General features: G+C 49.0%; 1 protein-coding gene across 1 annotated transcript; it reads right to left on the reverse strand.

The window, feature by feature from the left end:
* Positions 1-1,105: 1,105 nt before the first annotated feature.
* LOC121338957 (refilin-A-like) lies at positions 1,106-12,038 on the reverse strand. Its single transcript, XM_041410351.1, has 3 exons — positions 11,814-12,038; positions 3,105-3,214; positions 1,106-1,439 (listed from the first exon to the last, which is right to left on the reverse strand). The coding sequence occupies exons 1-3, from the start codon at positions 12,021-12,023 to the stop codon at positions 1,106-1,108; spliced, it is 654 nt and encodes a 217-aa protein (XP_041266285.1). The 5' UTR covers positions 12,024-12,038.
* Between the last annotated feature and the right edge of the window lie 2,635 nt (positions 12,039-14,673).

Consider the following 14,673-nt stretch of genomic DNA (forward strand, 5'->3'; position numbering starts at 1 on the left):
CAATCCTTCAAGCTCTACACTGAGAAAGTTTGGCTGCTTCTCTACAGGCAGAAAAGCTGCCCATGCCACAAATATGGAAACTATTGAGAGGGTGAGTTAACCCTGCCCTAACTTCAAAGAAGCCAGGGAGCATCTTTCTGCTCTACACTCCTCTCTGCAACACAGCCACACCCTGAAACTCAGAAGGGCTGCAAGTGCATACAGATCCCTTAAATTAGGTGTTGGAGGCAGTGAACAGCATGGTACACTTGATCTGACAATATTTTTGATAGAAGGGCACTGGGCTCCTAAATCTCTCAGTCACTTTTAGAAACTAGCCCTTCAGCTGTTCATTTTCCTCAGTCTCCCTGCTTACTCCTGGCTGGGCTCACAGAAGATGTAAGATGTGTCTGTGCATCACAGCAGGCCTTTCTCCCATCTCCTGGTTGTGCTGTGCTTTGCTATGGTATGCAAACATCCAGCTGCCATCAGGAGCTGGGGGACCTGTTTAAATCCTCTTTTTCTCAGGGTGACAGTCTCCACTCCTCTCAGGAAGTGGGGCGACTGCGGTGCTGTAATAGTGCAGCTCTCACTCAGATGAGCTGTTGGAGCAAGCTGTGATGTACTGGTACAAATAACCACCTCCTCTGCATTTCAGCTCTGAAAGAGATCTGGCCTGGTGTGTGCTGGACCGAACAGACGCTGACTCTGCAGTTGGTCTTCCCTTTGCAGAGACCAAAATAGCTCTGAAGCTTACAGTGACTCTCACCTATGTGCTAGACAAGACCTACAGAGCTCATAAGGCATCCTTCTGCAATGGGTAACAGGGTCCTTTGTCATCTTGATTTCATCTAAACACAAGCCAAAAATAGATACACTCGGAGGAAAAAAAAAAAAAAAGCAACCAAAAATAAAATCCAGATCACGAATGTCAGGAACGTCGCAAAATACAAGCCAGCCTCTCACTGATCAAAACCATCCTGTGCCCTGCAAGCCTCCTCCCAGCCAGTTCAGCCTCACTGAGAGCTGTTCTGCAGCCATGAATATTCAGTTGCCACCAAGCCAGGCGCAGGCAGAGCCCCGCGAAGCCTCCCGGGGGTCGCGCGGTTGCCAGCGGCGGGGCGGATCAGAGGGTCTCGCTGTACATGACGCACGGGTTGGTTTCCTCACAGAGTTCCAGCTGCACGCTGGAAGCAAACCAGCGCTTGGCACAACCCAAGCTGTAGTTGAGGGTGGTCCGGTAAATGTTCTTGGCACGCTTGGGGAAAATGATGGTCGTGCTCTGAAACCTCACCGGCTTCTGGCGGGGCTCGAAGATCAGCTGGGACTTGTAGTTCCGCCAGGTGCAGTTGGGAGCGGCGATGATGGTCTCGCTGTAGGTGGTGACCGTGGGGATGGGGCCGTAGAAGATGTCATCCCGATAGTGCTTCTCCGAGTCGTACTTCACCTCGGAATTGCACCTACAGGGGACAGCAAGGGGTCAGGAGCGCAGCCCTGGCAGCAGAGGAGGTAAGACCGGCAGAACTCTTCTCTAACCCTTTGAAGCTGGCAGCATTTACCAACTCTTACTGCACACTCTGGGGCAGATGCCAACTCTACCACCCAAAGCCAAGAGGACTCTGTCCTGCTGGGGAATCTTGTTGGAACCCCACCTTGCTATGAATCCATGTCAGCATTTCTGCAATTACCAGCAAAACCAGGGCAGAAAACACCTTGTTGCAGAGGCTCCATGCAATGCTCTTCTTCCTCTGGTTTTCTCCATGGGCCCCACTGGGGACTCAGCTCAGCCCTGAGAGCTACACTGGAGGCAGACAAACACCCTGTGATGGACCTGTTGAGCTGTCAATGCTGTCTGTCTTTTCTTTCATCATTGCACAAAAATGCCCAAAACAGCTAAAATCTGAGTGCTGGGAGATGAGGGGTGAGGATGCTTGCTGAAGCCTACAAAAAATCCAAGCAATGCTAAAAGAGCAGGTAAAGCAAATGGATATTGTGGGCTATGGCTGCCCAACGCCCATGCCAGTGGTCTCAAAGGAACTGGCCACTTGAACTGCCAACAGATGACAAACCACAAAAGGTGGGATGTCACAGCCCTGCCTTTTTTCTGCAGCCATCCAGAAAGGATGCACAGACACCGGGCCAGAAAAAGGGCTTTTTCTGGAATCCCTAGCCATGGGTAACAGGATTTCCACTGGTTTTCCCCGCTCCCCAAATGCTCCTCCAGCAATCAGCAGCCAAGGAATGTGCAGCTCCACGTAAAAAAGATTAAAAGCTGGGTGTGTGCTTGTCATTACCTCCACCCAGAAGGGGGCTGACTGATTGTGCACCGTGTGTAATCTGAGCTGCTGTAATGTATTTTGCACAGCTAGGGTGTAAGCAAGTCATTCAGCACGCATAAAACAAGACTCCGATGTAATCACCATAAAAACATGCCCGCTGGCAGTTCCTCAGCTAGCAGAGATTTACTGGGGTACATTTCCACAGAGACTTTTGCATAGGTTGAGGGGGTTTACAGTCCTCCCACTGTCCCTGCCCCAAGCTGTGTGTAAGCGCTGTTTGCAGGATACATTCCACATCAGCAAAAGAGCAAACGAAGAGCAAAGACCAACATTTATCCATGGGCCACAGCACCAGCCCCACAGGAGGGCAGAACATCTCCATCACTGGCTTGAGGGACCATCTCCTCACACAGAGGAGCTCATTCAGTCTCTGTGGGCTGTCTAATGCTGGTTTCTCTGTGGCAAGAGCGAACAAAAACAGGTGCCAATTAGAAGGGTGTTGCTTCTTCTGAAGACACAAGTCATCTGGGAACAGTATGAAGACCATCAGATCACTTAGTGGAGGCCATCAAGCCCACAGATGGTAATGGTTTTCTGTCATAGCCTTGGATTTTAGCTGACCTTGGAAGGAAAGCTGCCTTGTGTTAAAACCTCCCTCCAGTTCTTGCCTCTTCCCCTCTGCCTGTGCTGCTGTCAGTGGCTTTAATTTGGGAATTACCCTCCCACCTGTCCTTCCCTTTCCATCAAAATAACCATGACTCCCATTTGTAAACACATTTTAATCTTTGGCAGAAGCACCAGAAAAAAGACAGAAATCCCCATCTACCCACCCAATCCCATCTGTACCTGATTTCCTGCACGGGCTCAGGGTTGACCTCAATGCTTTCTCCAAAAAACACCGGGTACATTCGAGGCCTTATCTCTGGCATGGATGGGTTCAGGAGCAGATAAGGCATCTGCAGGGAAGGAGAGCACAGCAAGTGTTGGAACACAACAGATGGGGCTGGCACAGTTCATAACGTGCTGTGGCTGGCAGCTGAGCAGCCTAACACAACACCTGGACTGTCCTCACCTACCAACACCTCCCTCTGCCCCAGCACACCTCCCAGGTACGTGACTGTGCCCACATCTCTGTCACTTCATGCTGCAGTATCTGTTTGTTGAAGTTTAACCTTGCCTTTCCTTCTTCCTTTCTTGTTTCTCATAGGAATTGCAATTGGTTTTGAGTGTTCTTTAGCCCTGATATTGCCTTTACTGGTAGGAATTAACAAGTCTTAGAAACACTCAAAATGTGTCAGCATGGAGAAGAGCTCTATGTCTGACTTAACACAGCAACAGGGCCTAAGGTTGCTGACTTGAAGGATGTAGGTCTACTGAAGTGAGACATGTATATGTATTTTTATAGATATACATCCAAATATGTACATAAAATCATGTATCCCTTGCAACAATCCAGCAGAGGAAGTGTTAGACTTGCTGTTCCCAAAGTCTCTGTGCCAAAAATGGCTCTTGTGCTCCAAAGGACATTCTTGTTAGCCATAAAACTGAGGGTGGGGTGAGACACTGGGGCACCTTGTGGCCTCTGCAATGCAGGAAGCCAGTTGCAAGCCAGGACTTTATAATGAGTGGAGCTGCTCCAATTCATGACACCAAAAACTGCATTTTTAAGACTAACTGCACTGTGAACTTACTTACTCTGACAAATTGTCACAGACCAGCCTAGGCTCCTCTGCCCACCACAGAAATGACTAATCCCACTTCTCTATACTGGAGTGCTCTCAAACACCAGTTCCCACATATGGGGATCCTGTGTCTGGTGCCTGGACCAAACCCAGCAGCTAATTCAGCCTAATCCTGCCCTCCTGGAAAAATGTCACTGCAGGTTTCAGTCTCTGCCACAACTTTTCTGTCAGCAGATATTTATGACGCACAGGGACACAGGATCTCTTTAAAGGAGATGGCTGGCAGCCTCTGTGCTGTCTGTAGATGGCTAGCTGAGGTCTGCTTTCCTCTCCTGGTTTGGGCCTTCTGCCTCTGGCTAAGGCAAAAAAATGTCACTGCTCCATCTGAATTTGCCAAGCCATTTAATTCTGTGTCCCAAAGCCACAAAGCTGTTTCTTCTTTTCATACTGAAATTTCCCTGCACTTTACAACTGTGTAAAGTTGTACTATTAAGTAAAATGGCTAACCCCTCTTTTTGATTGAATACTGTTCCATTGTCAAAACAGAACAGTAACTGCATAGTTATGGGAGGGGGTAAAAAGAAAAAAAAATATATGTTCACTCTCCCTAGCAAATACTGGCCAAAAGGCAAAGTTCATTCCTGAATTGCTTTCAACACTCTTGACAGGGGAGGGCAAGGGCAGCCTTTCTGGTCGTAAATAAAGCTCTTTGCTTCTGAAATGTGAATTGTTTACATCAGACAAGCCTCAGTTCACAAGGGTGCAGATGTCCAGCTTGTAACAGTCTGCACAAGGCCAGAGCTCTTTCTAAAGACATTTTGTACATAAGAAGAGGTTCCTTTGGGTGCAGGAGTCAAACACCATTTGCACATGCTCATGAGCTTTGTGAACAGCAGGCAGGCTGCCCTTTGGGGGTTCACCTGCAGAGGGATGCAGATTTCTTGAACTGGTGAAGGAAACCAGCCTGGGGATACGTGTCCCTCCTTTAAAGAAGCAGTTTCAAAGAAGGCAAAAAAGCCTTCACACTTCTTGCTAACAAATGCTGACACTAAGTGTGCTCCAAACATCCCCAGGATGCAGGAGATGTTACACAGTCTTTCCTGTGGCTTAGCAGGAACATTGCTGGGGCATCTGGCCCCCAGTGTGTGCACGGGAAAAGCTTTCCCAGCCCACTGAGCATCGGGGGTGCTGCTTGGCCAGAGCGTGGGCACGGCGGCAATCCCCGTCTGCGGAGAGCACAAGTCCCACAGCAGGGAACAGGAAACACGAACACACTGCAGGAACAACACCAGTGTGCACAGAGAAACAGAGGTGCTGGCATGCACGACTGACAGCAATCAGACTCAAAAATTTGCCGCTGAACTTGGTGAGAGCAGGATTAAGCGTTCTCCAGGTTAGTGCTGGATGGGATGTGATGAGGCTATTTCCATTGGGGGTTAACCTTGCTCTGGGCAGGGAAGGGTGGCAAAAGGCATTTCATATGCTGTGGATGAGCACCAACTTCAGACCTGCAGGCTTGGCTTAGTTTAGAAAGCTGGAACAACTGAGAACATTGGCAAGCCAAAGCCAGGATTTCTACTGCCTGTCAAGACCATTACAGACTCAGACCTCTCTTCTGTGAGCTGCTGCAGGTCAGAAACTTTGAAGTAACCTGGAAGTCTGCACGTGGCAGATGTAAATAACTTACAAATCATGGCCTAAAAATAGAGATCTCTAAGATCCTGCAGGCTGCTCACCAAACAGCAACTGATTTGCTTGCACAGCATGAAGGGTCACTGAACAGCAACCACAGGTTTCACACAGCAGCCACTGAAAGGCACCTCAGGTGACATTTTGTTTTCCCTCCAGTGATGTTCCGAAATGTCGGCTCCTGCAAGTCACCTGGAGCTGGGAAGCAAGGCACAGGGGATATGAGCTTTCCAAAAGATTTGTCTTTGGGGCTGAAATGTTATATGCTTGGCACATGTCAAAAGCTGGCTTTTTGGCAAGAGTTTGACACCGACTCCTTCCAACCTGCTTTAAGGAAAAAAACCAAAAATGTTCTGCCTGTCAAAAAAATACTGACTCAATTCTTTTTCCTTCTGCACAGGAATGGCTGAAAGAGGAGGAGCACTGAACTTCTGAGCTCCCTTGAGAAAATCAGGATCTCTGGCTTGTTTCTAGGAATCACTTGGTGATCTCCAGGCACTCCACAAATAAGGTAGGTTTCTGTATTATCCTGAAATATGGATAGACTGGCAGGGAGCAGAGCTTGCTGCACACTCTGGGGGTCACTGATGGTGAAGTGGAGAAGCTCCCATCACTTCAGACCAGGCTGTCCACGAGTGATCCATAGTCAAGGTCTGTCTATCCAAGGGTTGCTGTGCTGGAACGCTGCAGTGGGGACCTGATCCATCTGTCCCCACTAACTGGAGCTGTGCTGACACTTACCAGATGCAGCTTCACAAAAGACACCACAACCCTGGCATCTTTAAGGACAGAAGGAGTCTGGCAAGGAAGGTTGAGAAGACAAAATGAAAGATACGAGAGATATCAAAAAAGTGACTCCCATGTTTACAACTTAATCCAAGGTGAATATTAGGCAGTAAATGAGCTTTTATTTTTATTTCTTCCCTAGTACATAATTTGTGTCAACCAGCAAAGAGTTACAGTAGTATTAAAAAGTTGAAGAGCTTTCTTGTTTGGCTGCATTTTTCCCTCTGCCTTAACTCTGATGCCTTTCAGGCATGTAACGGCCTGGGCAGCTAAACTCTGCTTTTTGCAAGTAGCAGATAGATAAACACAGATAAAATTGGTTGCTGAATGGAATTCAACCTACTGCTCATCGACAGCATTGACTGTTCTTTAGCTGCCAAATTCCAGGCAGCAAAGCAAGAAAAAGGAAAGGAAATTAACGTGACTTGAAATAAATAAACCCCCAAAACCTTTCCCCAGAGAGCACAAAGAACCAGAACTGACTCCTTTTGCTATGGTCATTATATGGAAGGCACTAAGATGTGGCATTAGATCTCTAGGGACTGTAAGGTGAAACAGCTTTCCAAGTGTCAGGGCTACAAACAGGATAGAGCTTCCCAAATTCCCAGCTCCTAACTTAACTAGGGCATAAGCAAATCTCTCACCACATTTTCCCACTATGGTAACATGTCAGGTCCATGAAAATGTCACTTTACTCAGCTGTTATTTACAGCTATAATGAAAGATCTGGCTGAGTTATTTGACACACATCTACATTCTCCGCTCTAGAAGATAAGCAATATTTGTTTAACAGACCATTTATTTTCCCAATATCTGCACGTATTGCACATTACGAGTAATTTATACCAGAGCCGGATGAGATTATATTGAGAGGTGATAACAGAAAATGCAAACCTCAGGTAGAAAGCAGGGGTTTATTATTTCAAAGAATTACATCCTTCCTGCTTATCTCCCTCTTTTATTTCAAGTGGGAAATGTGTGCTACTTTGCTTATTGTCCACAGGGTTATGTAGGGACACAATGGAAATTCAACAGCTAGAAGACATCACCCTCAATGTCTTTGATCAGAGCCACACTTTTCAGAGAAGATGATGAGATCCTGATGCCCGTTTCCCTGATCTGCCCAGAAGGGACATCTGTCAGATCAGGTGAGGCCAATCAAGTGAAGCCCAGAGCCATGCCCTGTCCTTCGTCAAGGAGGAAGAGGAGAGGATGCATATCCAGAACTGGGTGGGGCTGAGGGACAGGGAACAGCCAGGTGGGATTAGCCTTTGCCAGGAGAGGACACAGGCGTGGAACTGAAGCTGGGGGAATTCCTGCAGGATCCAGTCCCATGGGAGTGGCTCAGAAGTGGGTCAGGATGCCAGGCTGCCAACAAGCCCTGAGGCAAACCCTGCTGTGGTGCCAGATGGGTGCCTTGCTCCCTGCACCAGCCTGGGGCTTCCCCAGAGCTGCTGGGACCCACAGGGCCTGGGAGTCACGTCCCCTGCCTCGTGTGTGGGCTGCAAGCTGCCTCAGGTCGGGGTGCTGGGCCTCCCTCTCACGTGTGCTTTCAGTCTAGGTGCTGACAGGTATGGAAATTACACATGGAAAAACTTTGATGGTCACATTCCCCACCCAGTCCCTACAAGACATTGCCCCATTCCTGAAGCACTTTCAGTGCAGGATGAGATGCTGGCTCTGCGACCCAAGGGGTCTTCAAAATGCTGCATGTCAGGAAGAGACGTTCTTTTGGGTTTTTTTAACATGAGCCATTAATCCAACATGGTTGGCACAAATGCTGACTTGGACCACATTGTTGGGACCTCACTGTTGTCTGTGAAGGCTGTGCCAAGGGGCAAGGTCTCCTTATCCATACTTGAAATGAAGCTGGAATTTTCTCCCACCACCCAAGAGTGATTCTGAACCATTCTTGCTGCTGAATGTAAGTAGAAATTCCCTATATCCCCACAGCTGATTCACTGGGATACAGTCCCACAGAAGTCAGTGCTCACTGAGGCAGGTTGAGTGCACAAATACCTAAATCTTACAAAGTAAAAGGAACTCACTGCAGTGGCAAAAGCTCCTTTCGCTGTTGGGAAGGAACATAAAATCTGCTTCAAGAACACACAGTGGATAGTTCTGTAGATGAACGTGAGCTTGATGTCCCCTGATATCCATTAGGGATATGTGATGGATGCAAAGCACTTATTTCAGCACAGTCCAAAAGCAGTTCTTCTATCCTCAATCAGTATCCCAGGGCAAGAACAACAGGGAAAACTCTAAGCAGATATGGGTACTTTGATGTCATTTCATTACCCACATTGTCAGCAACTGCTTCTTTGTGCATATTATTAGGATTTATTTTGTTGTATTTCTGTTCATTCTGACCCAGCTTTAGAGGCACAGTCTAGAGAATTCAGTAACCCAAGTCATAAGAATAAATTTAATAATGTTTCAGATTTAAAAGGCAGAACTAGGTAAAAGTCACTTTCTATTTTCCTTAGGATATTTGCACTTAAGCACAAAACACTTGACAAATTCCCTACATGGATTTTATTTGAAGAAATAAAAGCCAATTTATCCTGCACTACAAGTAAAATGAAAAAAAAAAAAAAAAGTCCCCAAATGGTGTTGAACTTGTGGTATTTATGACTCTGGCCCTAAATTGCCTTTCATATTTTCTTGGATCCCAAAGCTGTTCCCAAATTGGCTGGTTAAATGTGAATAAATGGTGCATTGTCTTTGAAACAAAGTTGTGCTTATTAAAGAGCAGAGAGTTTACGTTTTCAGAGTCACAGTTAATAACACAGAGCAGAGAGAGCACAGATTGTGCACACAAGAAAGCCTTCGATCAGGGCATGCAATCTCCTTTTGGTCTCCACGAGAAGGGCTGTCCTAAAGCAGAAAAATTTTGTAACATATTTGTGAAGTTGGAGCAAAATAGCTGACTGCAGAAGAATGCAACTGGGTTCAGACTGGTGGTTTGATAGTTCTGCAGCAAAGAACAGTATGAAATACTTCACTCAGATCTGGAATGTTGTTTCCTTCACCTGACAGCAATTTATTGTAACCGTACATAGTAGAACCTTGGCTGTTGGTGACTGAGTTATGTATGGTTTTATAGTATTCCAACACAAAGAGTGCAGGTTGTGCTCCTGGCTCTGTCACGTTTATAAGCAAAACAAACACTAATATAACAGGCGATTAAAACCAGCATTTCTTGGTGTGCAAATAGCTGCAATTATTGATTTGCCAATTCTGCGTGCTCTGATGAACAGCAGAGGAATAGACTTAAACAGAAGCACATTCATGGGTTGCATAACTGCTCACAGCTCTGCAAGCCCTTGTAAAATGGCAAAATTAAAGCTAATTAGACACTGCAATTTAGAAGTATGAAGCAAGCAATACTCTTCATATTTTTCCTGCTTTAGTATCAGCTGCAAGTACAGTATTTGCACAGTGGAAAGGAGAGGAAGTGAAACTCTCTGCAGTCAAATAGAGTGAAAATTCCTGTTTACTTCATTATTTTGCAGTGAACCAAACAGAGTTAAAGAGCAGAGCCCAGCACCACTCCAAATAATACAGTCCAACTGGTTTCAGCATTTGGATCCCTGCAACCTTCTGTACCTGCTAAGAGCATGGAATTCCATACATTTCCAATGTATGGAACCCATACTCTAAGCAGGAGCCCTTGCAATGTGATACAGAATTTGGAAACATCTACAGTGTGAGCTTTTCTGAAGTGTCCAAAATGTTCATTAATGATCAAAACAACTGAAAAACTTTACCTTACACAGATCACAGGAATAACTTTTTTCCCTATAGGAGTCAAGCACTAAAACTCTCAATCCTAACAGCCCATGAACTGAAATAAATTTTCTCATGTTCTTTCTTCTTCGATATCTAAGGACTTTCTTGGATGGTGTGGTGGCCAACTGTCATATGACTGGAATGGAGACTGTCATATCCCCCAGAGTTTTTCAGACACCTCCACCCCTGCTGTTTTTTTGCTCCAGCAGCCTTCACTCACCTTCCTCCCCAATTTTATTTTACAGACACACAGGAACAGCCTGATGCTGCCAAGTGAGAGGCATGAGGATAACTTTGTACATAAACACTCCCATCAAATGGCACACACACCCAGGCATCTGCAGGTAAGGCTCCATATTAGGAACTGTGGCATTAGCAGGTTTGAGATTTGACTTTCATAATAAGCCCTCACACCCTCTCCACTGTGAGGAGTCATTGTTCATAGGGAAGGTTTTGGCATGCTCAGGAGTAAAAGGCAGTTTTCAGTAATATGCTCAGAAGGCCTTAGAACTTGAGAAAGTGCATGAGGGTGTGAGGAGTCATTGCAAAATGTCTCTATGGGAAAGAAGTCTAAATTGTCACTAAACCAGAGGTAGATAAATTTTTTTCTCATGGAAAGATTTGTGCTGCAGTTTTAAGCCAATTAACCACGCTGAATACACCTACAAACATCTTTTATACATGTTTAAAAAATTTTTAAAGAGCCCTGGGGAAGAACTTTCATCATCCTTTTAAAACCTCCACCACCACTACTTATGCTCTGAACGCTGTGTTTTAAAAACAGGTTTTATAGCTCAGGGATAAAAATAAACAAATAAAGCAAAATAATAGTGATAATAAATCTACCCAGATCCTACTCCACATTCAAGTGCTTCACTGGCACTGCATCAGGCTGACCGAGACCTGCAGTGCTCTGCCAGCTGTCTGAGTTTACAAACCACTACCCCCAGCTCTGCTCAGCTGCCAGAGGACAAACCTTTCACACAGGCTCATGCCACAAAGCCTGGCTCCAGCAAAGGGCAGCGGCACACAGCCCTTCCCAGACCCTGTCCCCAGCAACTCCCCGGAGACACATCCCTACCCTGCCACAGCTAAAGGGCACTTTTGTCTTTCTTTCAGCCAGGGCTCCAGCAAACGCGGCTCCGCGCTCCTCACAAACCAGATGTGGGATGCCAGGGTGTAATGATGGCTGGGAGCCACACGCCCCTGCCTCGGTCCGGATGGATGCAGCTCCAACCTGTACCCACCAGGCAGAGTCACTGAGAAACAACTACACTTTTCCGAAGGTGGGCAGGGGAGCTTGGTTCAGGCTTGGGCTTTCACTCCCACACCGTTATTACAGTTCACCCAGCCAAACTGCCAACGCTCTGTGAGTGTATCCAAAAACCCTGCCCGGCACTGGGCCAAGCCCTGCCTGGCACAGCAGCGGCGCTGCCAACACCGGACTGCAGCCGCCACGGGCAGCCCGGAGTGCCCTCGGCCGGCGAGGGGCACTGCGGGGGGAACTCAGCCCAGGGCTGCCCGGGCAGTGGCCACAGGCGCCCTCCTGCCTTTCCCCCGCGGGGCCCGCAGGGGACAGAGCCCGGTGCCCGGGTTTGGCTCTTACCACTCTGCCGTCCTTGGCCTCTCGCCGGTGGCCCGGGGCCGGGGGGTCCGCACCGCCGCTGCCCCCTGCTCGGCCCTCACCGGGCGACAGGGAGTAGAAGGGGGGGCTGGGGCTGGGGGGCAGCCCCGAGTCCGGACTGTCCAGCAAGCCTTCCCGGCTCTTCTCCTTCAGGCTTTCGTCCATCCCTTGCAGCTGGAGGTGACCTACCATGTCTGGGGGACAGCGAGGGGGCCGCGGCGGGAGAAAATCCTCCAGCGCCGCCCGCCGCGGAGGGAGGGAAGGGGAAGGGAGCCCGGGGGGCCCCTCCTGCGTCCCGACCGCCGCTACCAGCCTGCCGGAGCCCGGTGCTGCGCGGGGCAGCGCCAGCATCAGCCAGACCGGGGTGTCCCGGCCGCCTCCCCTCCACCGGCCCTGGCCCTGCCGCCCCCGCCCTCAGGCGTTCCCAGGGGAGGGAAGCGAAGCCCGATCCCCCCGCCCAGCCCCACGAGTATGTGCGGCAGCGGCCGGGGCGGCCCCGCCGGCAGGGAGCGCTGGGCGCGGCGGGGGACGGGATGGGGACGGGACAGGGATGCGCCGCGCTCGTCCACAGCCTGCGCCGCCCGCCGCCTCCCGGAGGCTCATTTATCCGGAGAGGGTGGGAGGGAGCCGGGCAGCGCCCTCCCCTTCCCCCGGCCCCCTAGCTCTGTCCCGGCCGCGCGTTCTCGGGCGCTTCCCAGGCACGGAGCGCGTTCGGCGCCGCCCGCCCGCCCTCTCCCTCATGAGGGGACGGGGCAGCACCCGCGCACACACACCTCCCCGTGGGCTGTGGCTGTCCTCTGCTCATTCCCTCACTGCTGTCCCAAGTTTTCCCTCAGTTATGTTCCGTTTTCCCCTTCGTTTTGTCCCTCTTCGATCTCTGCACGCTCCAAGGCTGGGAAAGGGGCCTCGCCACATACAACACGCCATCACAGGGGCACAGCTTACCTCCACTCATTCCCTCACTGCTGTCCCAAGGTTTCCTGCACTCAGAGCTGATTTCCCCCTCAGGTTTGATTTTCATCATCCTTTTTTCACCCCCACACCCCCAAAGTAGCCTTTCCCCTCAGTGCTGTGGCTTGTGAGCATGAGGGAAGAGATTTTCCTCTCGAGAACCATCATCCCTCTTTGCTTTGAGATGGCAAAAGGCAGCTTCACCAAGGGAGCAGGTCACCATGGCAGTCTTGGCTACCAAGGTACACATACCCACCATATCCCCTCATGGCGGCCCTCACACCTCCTGCCTCCCTCACACCTCTTCCTTTGGCTCCACAGCTTCTGGTTCACAACCAAGGAATCGGCCTCCTTATCCCAGCCATTGTGTGGTCAAGGCCAATGTAAACACCATGGAAGGGCATCCCAAATCACAGCACAGCCTCTAGCCAGGAGGAGCAGCATGTGCCAGTACGGAGGGGAATGAAGAGTCCACACTGACCCTCAGGGTTCAGAGAAGCAGCAGTGGTTAAACAGGTCAGGCTGGCTGAAGCCAGTATGGTCATTTGTTGCACAATAACCGGTTGAGGCTAATGTTACCTTGTCCACAGCCCTGGCTGTGTTTTTCTCATCATGTTTTCTCTCTACATAGAGTCTAGACTGTGAGAAATCTGGGGCAAGCCCACTCATATGGCTCAGCTCAGTGGAGCTTTATTCATGGCAAATAGGTTTCCATGGGAAGCTGTTGAAATCCAATTGGCCTTCTCGTGGTCCAAGTTATTGGCCCAGCACTGAGTGAAATGAGACTGTGTCTGTTTGTGCTACAAAATGGACAAACACAGTGCTTGTTGTGGCAACGAGTGAAAATGTGAGGGGTCTGATACTGAAACTAATGATAAAGGCTTCACACCCAAACCATGAAGATGGTGCAAAGTCCTTGGAAGTTGGGTTGAACTTAAAAGTGCCCCCACTGCATCCTGCTGAGGGAGCAGATCCCACTATGTGTTCTTACTAAAGTCGAAAGGGAAGGCTAAGGATGCCCAAATCCACCTTTGACTGAAATGAGGGGCCCTCCTCAGAGTGACTGAAGCGATTTGTATGCACTGAGCTGTTCAGAGGAATGTCACTGATTTGTAAATGTCAAACAGGCACCGAGCAGCCCACACACGAACCTCAGTGAATTCTTACCTCTGACCCGCTCGTCGGCTCCAGCAGCTGCACAGGCGGATTTAGAGCCCCTTACTGTAAGGGCTCTCATGTCTCACACAGGCTACGGCTGATCTGAAAATGTCAAAGGGGACTGAAGGTCAAAATTTCCATAAATTAGTCCCTGGCTTGCTACCTATCAAGTAATAGGATTCTCTGGCCAGTTAACACTGTGAAGTCAGGCAATCAGCCCAGCAGTTCCCCTGCAGCCCAGTTCCCTGCCCCTCTCCTGAACTGGCTCAAGACCATGTGTGCAAGGGGAAAGAGTGTCTTCAGAGCTGCTTTCCTCCTCGGAGGAAAAAGGAGCAGGACAAAGAGACACTGGGCAGAGGTGAGTTCACTGTCCTTTTGTCCTAGAAAGCCCTGTTTTAACTTGGGGAGCAGTCGAGAGGAGACTGGTTTTTCTGTTTCTTGTTTTGAGAAAACTACAATCCAGTCTTTCCCAGACCTAAATAATGTATGTTTCTAAAGGTAGATTTCAGTACAACATGTGTTCAGCTCAGAAGTGGTTGTTATGGTTTAGGAGTTGCTGAGTTCCAAGCAGCTGAAGACACAAAGCACTGCTGAGCATCCCCCAGCACTGGTAGGGATGTTGATTTCATTTATGAGTGGCAAAACTGCTGCTGGTTCTTGCAAGGCATGTGTGGACACACCTAATGTTGATATTGTTATCATGGTTGTTGTTGTTCTGCAGCACATGTGTGAG

Source organism: Onychostruthus taczanowskii, unplaced genomic scaffold, assembly GCF_017590055.1.
Source record: "Onychostruthus taczanowskii isolate IOZ18803 unplaced genomic scaffold, ASM1759005v1 scaffold32, whole genome shotgun sequence".
Lineage (NCBI taxonomy): Eukaryota > Metazoa > Chordata > Aves > Passeriformes > Passeridae > Onychostruthus > Onychostruthus taczanowskii.